This window comes from Neopsephotus bourkii, unplaced genomic scaffold (assembly GCF_033783945.1).
Source record: "Neopsephotus bourkii isolate Nb327-2 ecotype Australia unplaced genomic scaffold, CSIRO-AGI_Nbou_v1 NB_1189, whole genome shotgun sequence".
In the NCBI taxonomy this organism is placed as follows: domain Eukaryota; kingdom Metazoa; phylum Chordata; class Aves; order Psittaciformes; family Psittacidae; genus Neopsephotus; species Neopsephotus bourkii.
The window spans coordinates 2,226,871-2,236,911 of NW_026901674.1; the positions used below are offsets into that span (position 1 = coordinate 2,226,871).

Sequence of the window (10,041 nt, forward strand, 5' to 3'; positions counted from 1 at the left end):
TTCTGAAGTTGCCCAAATCCATCATCTACTGGCCCATTTCAAATAGTGACCTGTAGGCTTCACAATGGAGCAGACGGGTACTTCCTCAAAAACATCTGCAGGAATTTCTGTAAGTGACGCTTCATGCTCTTAATTTAACTCTTTCCCTCCATTTTTAGGTATCTGCAATAGCAGCCAAATGCTCTGGGATATGGTGAAACGAGGAAATACACTGCACAGGATGCAAAATTCCTCTCTATCACTGATCTCTTAAGAGCAATAACAAAAACCTTATCTATTAATGTTTTCTTGCCTAGATAAACCAAGTATTGTAGCTGTCCCTCTAAACGCACTGAGCTAATGCAAATTAAAGGAAGCCTCCTGTGCACTGAGCCCATTATAAAAGACACTCTTGAAAATGTATCTATTAATAACTTATGAGTGATGACTCTAGCCTAGAAAGCAATAAAGTAAAATAGCAAAGTTAAAAGACAATGAAAAAGTATGTTCCATAAGGCAAAGGTTTTACAACAGTCAGAAGTACAGTTTCACCACTTTATATTGAGTTTAGGTAATCCAAAGTTACTCAAAATGAGATACGACCAGAGATGAGGAAAACAAAATACAGTTATGCTCATCCACTTGGACTTATATAATCCTCAAACCCAATTTCTAAAGCTTATTAATTTCAGTTACAGACTTAATGCTTAATAAAAAAGCAGGTTCAGAGTTCATTATTAGTTACAATTATTTCTAATGTTATTATGAGCCTTTTAAAGAAGTGCTGTATGTGAAACTCTAAATATGACAAATTAGATCCTTGTTCTTGAAAATGCTTACATGCATTAGTCTATAGAAATTATTCAATTCCTTACAACTAAAGCATATTAAAAATTAATCAGGGAATAAGCACATTACTTACTAGGATTACTTAGTATTATTACTAGTTACTCATTAGTAAAAAAACCTGTTTTATTTCAGCTGCTGGTAACTGCTTCATCTGGACCAACCACTCTGAGAAGTCAGATTCCACACAGTCAGTGCCAGCTATTTCAAATTCAACCCAAACTTGTCTTGAAATGTCAAAGGCCAAGAGTCTCAAAATCACTGCAATGAATTTGAAGCCCCAAAACTACCTCCATAAATCTACAACTCCCAATGAAGCTTGTTTTACTTGAGAAAGTTTAACACAAAAAGAAGGTGAGGCTGGTTAAAGAATAAGTTTGCTGTTTTTTGAGGCAGTGTTGAGGATTCTCACTCCAAATCCTGGCTACAGACTCACCAGCACAAACAAACACAGACCTTCTTCCTGTGAAGTATGCAAAAAAATGAAGAGGCCAGCTGGTTAGGAAATTCACAGGCTGGAAATATCTTCTTCAGTTTTCACAGCATACTCTTACATTGTTAAAGAAATAGCAGCGTGTGCATAAGAGCGTGTTCATACTGAAAGCACTACTTAGAAAATAAAAATCATCTGCCTCAGTAGCACCAAAACATTCTGCTGAAAGCACTGGATAGAAGCCAAACAGAGGGAAACTTGTGAGTGTTGCAGTAGTAAAAGATCACCTTTTACATACAGATCCAAAGGCAAGTTCCAAATTTAAACACCAAAATATAAGGAAGAAGCTCTTCCCTGTGAGGGTGCTGAGGCGCTGGCACAGGGTGCCCAGAGAAGCTGTGGCTGCCCCATCCCTGGCAGTGTTCAAGGCCAGGTTGGACACAGACTTGGAGCAAGCTGCTCTAGTGGAAGATGTCCCTGCCCATGGCAGGGGGTTGGAACTGGATGTTCTTAAAGTCCCTTTCAACCCAAACTGTTCTGTGATTCTATGAATATCATACTCAGACTAATTCCATTGAGCTGTACATATTTAAGACACTCTAAATCCAGCTCTGAATAGCTGAATACCTGTGAAGGGTGATTTCACATCACATACGTCTACTAGTAGCACAGCATATTAGAGGGGACCTGAACACATTTAACAGCAGTGAGCTCAGAACAAAGCAAGCAAGCAGGTATTTTAAACACTCCTAACCAAACTGTGGAGTCTAATAAAGCCTGTAAATAACTGATTTTTTTTTTTCACTTCATTCAAAGTATCAAATAATGAAAAGAACACTATCAGATGAATACCTGGTTTGACCTTTTTAAAGAATGTATAAGGATTTAATGAAACCAAAGCACACAAAGTAACTGAGTATTATCAAGTTTGATTTTACAGACCTAATTTAGCAAATTCAATGTATAAAAAAATAATTCAATGATTTGTTTACTTTAACACTTTGGGAAGGAAAAATTATTGCCATGAAGATTTCACCTGTGATTTTTACACTGTGGGACTTTACAACACAGATCACGTTCAGTTCACTGCATGCACCACTATGCTAGCCGGAATGCCCAGTACACCAAAGACTAGATGCCTCCTCCAGAACAGAGCTTATTTATCAACCATACCAGGATTCACAGTGATTAGGACCAATCTCAGAGCTCTTCAGTATGTGCAAGTTTAATGAAAGCTCTTTAGGAGGAAGAAGTCTTTGTCTGACTCATATAAGTGAACCAACACTCATTTACAACACATGCCAGCTCCTGCTTACCGTGGTGGGAGAAGAAAATTGAGCTCACATCAAATGGCAAGGTTTTGAGGTCATTACCTTCCCCCTCTGCTTTTTTATACTCCTTAAATTAAGAAAATGAAATCCCACTCTGGTATTTTTAATAAAAGTCTCACCTGACACAGAGAGAAACTCCATAACATAAAAGCTTATCTGCAGTGATAGGTTTTGAAATGTGGTTCCAGCACACGCTTGAAGCACATACTTCACTATGAATTCTCATGCAATTAACTTCCAGCAGCCTTCCTCCTTGGAAGCAAGCTGTGAGCACAGGGAATTGTCCTTGCATCAGGTATAGCCCATATCTAGTTGCTGATGTTCCTTACCTTCCTTCTTACTTGTTCAACGACACAAATACCAGTTTACAGCACAGCTGTTGTCCTACATGGACACTGGTGTTTCTCATAACATAAATTACAATGAAAATGGAGAATAACAATGCTCCACCTACAGAGTAATCCCAATATTAGCAGGAAGTCATCAGGCTCCTGGCGCTCGTCAGGATTGCTGCCTGACCTATACACAGAAAGGCGGAAATACTCCACAAGAATCACAAGTCCCGTGTATGTGTAACAACATGCCTGGAAATCCTGAATTTACCAGGAGTATGCAACAGGGTGGCTTTCAACATACTGTACTGCAGCCTTCCCCCAAGAAAGGAACAAATGGAACCCCCTAAAAAAGCCTGCTCCTCCACCTGAACATCAGGGCAAGGCAGTGTAAGTGAATTAAAGGAGGAAAAAAAGGTTAATGAGGAAAAATAAACATGACCAAATCCTGAAGTCCTGAATAAGGAGGAACACTTCTGAAGCAAGAACACAGAATCACAGAACAGTTTGGGTTGGAAAGGACCTTAAGATCATCCAGTTCCAACTCCCCAGCCATGGGCAGGGATACCCCAAACTAGATCATGTCACCCAAGGCTCTGTCCAACCTGGCCTTGAACACTGCCAGGGATGAAGCATTTACCACTTCTCTGGGCAACCTGTGCCAGCACCTCAGCACCCTCACAGGGAAGAACTTCTTCCTTGTATCCAACCTAAATAGCCCTTGTTTCAGTTTGAACCCATCACCCCTTGTCCTATCACTACAGTTCCCGATGAAGAGTCCCTCTCCAGCATCCTTATAGGCCCCTTCAGATACTGGAAGCTGCTCTGAAGTCTCCATGCAGCACTGCCTCCTCACTTTGCAGCACTACCACAGCCAGGCAGTAGAAACACTAGCTGTAGAAATAATTCACCAGATGAATTATTAGTATAGCCTAAGTTCCCATCTGTTGTTATACACCTCCCTAAGGAGTTAACCAATATATTTAACAACATCTTTTGAAGTGCAGTTTAAGAGGGCTGCTCGAACAAACCTGCCATGTAACTGTTTTAGTGCTTAACAGCAGAACACTTAATTAAGTCACTAGTCTGAACAAGCTCAAACACATTTTCTTGGACATGGGATGTAAATCTGGTGGGTACCAAAGCACACACATCAAAACAATTTCATACTAAACTAATGAATTTATCACCTATCTGTCAGTAGACAGAGATTGTTCTGGGAGTGTTGACTCTCAACAATGAAAACACATTTGCAAAGCTTGATAATAGCTGTCTAGTCTGAGTTTTAATTTTCAGTTTACAGCAATGACAATACCATTTAATATTTCCAACAGAAGGATTTTTAAACCCAAAATACTTTTAACTCTATCAAGTTACTAAAGAAACTACGCTTTAGAGGTGGCTGCAAACTCTTTTTCCCTTTGGGGGAGTGGGGAGGTAGAAATGATACCTTTTCTCAACCTTTTTCACGTGAAAAGTCAACAAATCAGACTGAATTAAAGAGATTCTGCCTATCATGACAGAAGAACAAATGAACAAAACTGATGTAATGGTTAGCTAGTATGGCATTAGATTTTAATGGAATTAAAAGCACTTTCTAAAGAGAACAGTCAAAAGAGGAACAGAGACAGCTTTGCTATTGTTTCCTGTGTGGCAGAATCATAATAGAAAAGATCTGCCTGGTTCATTCAGGTATTTAAACCCTGTTTTTATTCTCTGTTAAACAAACACAGCAATGCAGTGCACCAAAAAGTTCTAAGGATTTGCTATCTCTGATTTTAAGTGATCCATGAAATTTCCAAGGCAAAACTTTTTTCCCCTCCCTGTTTTTCTGATACTGCTCTTCCTCTATGGAGTTTACCCTGGCTTTTCCCTTGGGCAGTCTTTAACAGCCTCTCCCTTCTACCACAATGGAGCTGCATGCCCCATGTTACTACAGCACTTGAACACATCAAAACCTGACTGACATTCCTTGTCGCACTTGTTCGATGCAGAGAGCTGCTACTGCTCTGCAGTTTCAGTATGAGAACAGAGGGACAGAGAAGCAGCTTGTCCCAGGCCACACAGGAAGCTTTTGGCAACACAGTGAGCTGAACCTGTTTCCCAAGTCCCAGAGCAGCAACCTCACCATTGAACCACCTTTCTTCTACATAAAATACTTGAAACTATTCAGATTTTCAAGGCAAAGGCATATGTTCAAACCTGAAAACTGTTTAAACTGTTGAATGCCACAAATGTCTACCAGCCCTGCAACTCCCTACTAGTGCAGATAACATCTGTTAAAAGTAAGTGGCTCATACAGTTCTGCACCAGAAAGCTTAATAAGTTCCTTCTCCAAGATTAAAGAAACACCTACACATTCTAGATGCTTCTGCAAGTCCCTGGAGGGAGAAAATGCTGCTTAGTGCAGAGACAATGAACCAAGCTTCCTTCCTCAACAGCAACAAAACCCTGCTACTCTACCTAGTGCTGAGGAAAGAGTTATTTATAGAATTGAGCCATATATGAAATCATATCAGTGTTTCCCAAAGTTAGGCTGCAGCACAGATCAAGATGACCTTAGACATATACATTTTCAAAGTCCTAATTTGGGAGATCAGTGTAAAACAAATTTTGACACAGTTCAAATGTATCTCCCATTCCATTTCAGGCATCCTCTGCATTAAAGTGTGACTTCAAAACCTGAACTTGAGCCATATCCTGACCTCTTCAGCAGGCAACTTATTTTAAAGCAGCTACATTATTTCTGTGTGGCACAGAAGCACTCTAGAATTTTTATATTGATGTTTCTTATGTAATGTTCTAAAGCACTGAAAGCAATGCTTCCAGCCATGTGTTGCTGCATTTAGGCTCAAAACCAAAAGAATACATACACTGACTGTTGTATTTCTTGTATTGTTTGTTTCCTGACGACATATACAGCACTCGGTCCACTTCTTCAGCATTTTACGCTAAAGCCAGTTACTTACATTCCCATGTTTTGGCACTGAAGTTATCCTGTATTTTCACACAATTATGCACAAAGGTTCATTTGGCTCCAAACCTCATTAAGTATTTTCTAAGAATGTTTCTATTGTTCATAATTATCACAGGGGGGGAGGGGGGAGGAACTTGCAAGAATGATATGTGCTCGTGTATCCCACTGTTCAGACAAACACTGATGTATAGCTGGATAGGAGAAAGCGCACACCACAGCATGGAAGGAAACTTCTCACTTTAATATACACACTCACTTCCCAATTCTGCTGGCTTGCTGCATTCTGAAGGAACTACATTTACTGTGATAACTGTCAGCTTAAATAACCAGAAACATTTAGTTATAAAGACACTGATAGAATTCTAAATCTACTAAAATAGATTAAGAATTTTGCAGGCCTGGCAGTTTGGGCCAAGTCCAACATCACAGAGGAGGCTGCATTACAAGTGGAGATCTGTTCACATTTCAGTAATGTCCTCCAGTTCTTTCTAATCTCTTACAGTCAATAAAAACTGACTTTTGCATTTCCTCTCTTCTACACTAACTCTCTGACATCCAGTCAACCGTTATTATTTCTGCTGTTACAGCTCCCTTGTCATCTGAAATCAGCCACAGCTACCTGGAAAAACCAAGGCCTTTTCCTCCATTCAGATCTTTTCCTCATGTACGTGCCTTCCTTATTTCCCATATATCTGTCTGTCTCCTGTCACTCAGCTACTACTCCTAAGGAAGAATAAACACAGGGAGAGTATGAGCAAAGCATTAAGATGCTTCATTCACTAGTTGTTATTTGTCTGTTTTCTACTTTATATGAAAACCTCTGCTCCTCTGAAACATTTAAACACTGCAACATACATATCAGTGACCTACTGTGCATCTTTATTTCTGCCCTTGAAATGCACAGCTAAACAGTGGAACATAAAGTCAGTCATAGTTATAAGACACAGAAATAGCTTAGGAAAATAATCTACTAACTCCAAATTAGATTTCCTATACTAACAAAATAAAATCACCAATATTTAATAACTGCAAAAATAACACAAGAGGGTCATGCAAAGTTCTGCTTTACTGCTGTCTCCCAGTTTTGTATTCAGTGAACTCGGTGATACACAAATCCCCCATGTATTAGCTCTTCAGTTATCACTTTCTGCAGCATCAGCGCTTAAATTCATTCCTGAATGAAAAGGCTCTCCTCCAAATATCAACCAGGCTGAGAATCTCTCTCTACCATGAGAGATTTCAGCCCACTTTTTAACACTTACTCATGTGACAAACAGGAAAACAGCTCTGCCACACTCCTCTGCTTTACATACCCAGCAGTTTTATGTATTGTTACTTGTGTGACTCTCCCTAGTAAAAATAACAAGAAATAGAAGATGAGACTGAGGGACCTAAAAGGCAAGTCAATAGTTCCAAACCCACTGTTCTGACTTACTAGAATACAGCAAGTGTCCTGTAAATGTATCCAATGTGGGGCCTCATAAGAACCAGTGATAAAACTTAAAAAAGAAGTCTTCCTATGCATAACTGGAATTGGACCTTCTCAAGGACTACTGAATTTGCTTGTAAGTTGCACCTGTAACACAGTTGTGAAATAAGCTGATACAAGACTTCATCATACTTCATGTAAGCAGTTTCAAACCAAAAACATTTAAAATACAAAAGTATTTAAAAACTGCATCCTTAAAAACACAGTATAGTAAATCCATTAAGAGAGAATAAGTCATGTCAGAGCAACCAGCCAATGTTGCATGCACAGTTCCATTTCAGTAAGGACTGTATTTGTGCTGCATCATAATGAACACAGCCCAAATATAAGAAGGAAAAGGACAAATCAAAGTAAAAACCCAAACTCTGCTGGATTCAACAGTGAAAAGCTAGTCTTGGCACGTCCTAGGCCCAATCTGTGTGAACAACCATTGCTGTCTTCCAACCTCATACATGGAAATGGGGAATAGGAAGAGAACAGAAAATGTATCTTTACAGACATTATGGCCTCTTTTAGTAAAGTAAGTAACTTGCCAGAAGGCAACAAAAGAGCTGATGCCATTCAGCTTACTATATACAGGGTTGTCTCTGTAAAAGTACTGTGCTTTTATAAGAAGGTGAAGCATCGAGAGATCTAGCTTTTAAGGATCTAAAAAAACAACCCCAAATAAGTAATTTTCTCTCTCAGCTTTACTCAGATAAGCAGTGCTATTCTACTCATGCCTAATTCATCATGCTCAGCCTAACAAATTAATAACTGTTTCCCCACTTAAAGCCAGACTGTTCTATTTGCTTGTTTATAAACTGAAACAGTACACTGATTAGTGAAAAACAGACCTTTATTTAAGAAAGGCCTCAAAAGAGAAGCCTACTCCTCAAAGAGAAACTGCTGCCCTCTTGATGTTATTTTGCAAACACTTTATGCAAAAAGACAATGCCTTTTATGAAGGTTATGCATTAGTTACACCTAAGGGAACTGCACAATACATACAGCATATAAGTCTGTATTAGGTTAATAGCACATTAACTACCTATCTGGAATTTCACACCTCCTAAAAACTGCTAACATAACAGCATCAGTTACAGTTTAACATTCATTTATAGTCAAGTTATCCAGTTGAAGACACTGTTTCAGCAAACAACCAGCGCACTAAACTAAAACACCAACTCTGAGGCACAGGCTTGCACCGACAGCACAGGCAACAGCTTTGCAAAGCAGCCCTCTTCAGAACCAGCGCCTTTAAGAGGTAAAAACACAGTAGTAACGCTCAGTGTTAGCTGTCCCAGTCACACTCAGGTCTCCCTGAAGCTGCAGGTTGAGATTTCAACACCAAACGGGAGCACAACCGAGAGGCCCGGACTGGCAAACAGGGTGCTCGGGGAGCCCACACCCTCCCAGGCACCATCACTGCAGGGCTCTGCCCAGATAAGATCGCTCCTTCCCATCATGCTTAAAGACCGAAGTTGAGAAGAAGAGGGGAGAAGAAAATAGTATATGTATTTATTAGGGGTAATGAGATCATCCTCTTACCTCTGGGGATGTGACAGAGCCCGGACTGCATTACCAGGGCAATTATGCCACGGCCTCCTATACACTGCCCCGAGGTGAAGCCCCCACGCCAAGGCAACGTCGAAAGAAAACGAAAAGGAAGAAAAAGGAGCGGGAGAAGGGAAGGGAAAAGCACGAAGCGGTTACGGCCGGCGAGTTACACAAAGGCAGAGGCGTCGAGGGAACGGGACAGTGCCCTGCCCGGTCAACCACCAGGCAGCCGCGGAAGGAAGCGCATCAACCCACAGGGCCTGGCCGGGACGCCCCAGCCCCCTGGCCACCGCCTCAGCGTCTCCGCCGCTGCCGCCCCGGGCCCAGGCACTTACTGGAGTCCAGGGCAGTCCGGGAGTCCCCGTGGGGAGAGCCGGGCCCGCGGGGACCCGCCGCCTCCTGCCGCGCTCCCAGCCCGGCTTGGCTTGGCTTGGCTTGGCTTGGCTCAGTTCGGCCCGGCCCTTCCTCCGCCCGCCCCTTCTCCCTCCGAACAAACTTCGCCGCCGCCACTGACCGCGGCGACACGGCCGAAGCCCCCGCCCCGCCTCACCTCACCCCAGCGTGCGCATGCGTTGAGGCCCCGCCTCCAGGCGGTGCGGCGCCGCGGAGCCTTCTGGGAAATGTAGTGCGGGAGGCGCAATGCCTGATGGGAGTTGTAGTCATGCGGTCTCTCCCGCTCCCTTTCGCAGCTTGGAAAGCTATTACTTTGATTTTCATATTTCATTTCATGGAGAGGGACCAGCAGGAAAGGAATTAGCTGCTGGGATTAGTGGAGGCTCGTCCCCTACACTTCTCCCCTCACAGAAGGCTTGGCTATTGCTGCCTCAGAGCTTTTTGCCAGCAGTCACTGTGGTCCTGGTGGCAAACAGTGATTTCCAGTAATGACATTTAACCAGTTTTAATGGGAAAGCTGACTTCTTTTCTAAGCGTATACTAAGTTTATAGTTAGTAGTTTCTGAAATAGAGGGTTTTTTCCTAGTTTAAAACAGTGTTATGGGTGCTGAGGCGCTGGCACAGGGTGCCCAGAGAAGCTGTGGCTGCCCCATCCCTGGCAGTGCTCAAGGCCAGGTTGGACACAGGGGCTTGGAGCAAGCTGCTCCAGTGGAAGGGGTCCC

The 10,041-nt window shown here is 42.0% G+C and overlaps 2 protein-coding genes across 10 annotated transcripts in view; both read right to left on the bottom strand.

Moving 5' to 3' along the window:
• PLEKHA1 (pleckstrin homology domain containing A1) overlaps positions 1-9,365 on the bottom strand; it is a 39,426-nt gene extending 30,061 nt beyond the window's left edge. For all 9 annotated transcript variants that reach the window (XM_061364187.1, XM_061364188.1, XM_061364190.1 and 6 more), the window contains exon 1: positions 9,262-9,365. The gene's annotated coding sequence lies outside the window, so the exon portion shown is untranslated. The remainder of the gene's footprint in view (positions 1-9,261) is intronic.
• LOC133218118 (uncharacterized) overlaps positions 2,812-10,041 on the bottom strand; it is a 161,204-nt gene continuing 153,974 nt past the window's right edge. The window contains exon 2 of the mRNA XM_061364251.1: positions 2,812-2,874. Within this exon, the coding sequence (XP_061220235.1) occupies positions 2,812-2,874 (63 nt within the window). The remainder of the gene's footprint in view (positions 2,875-10,041) is intronic.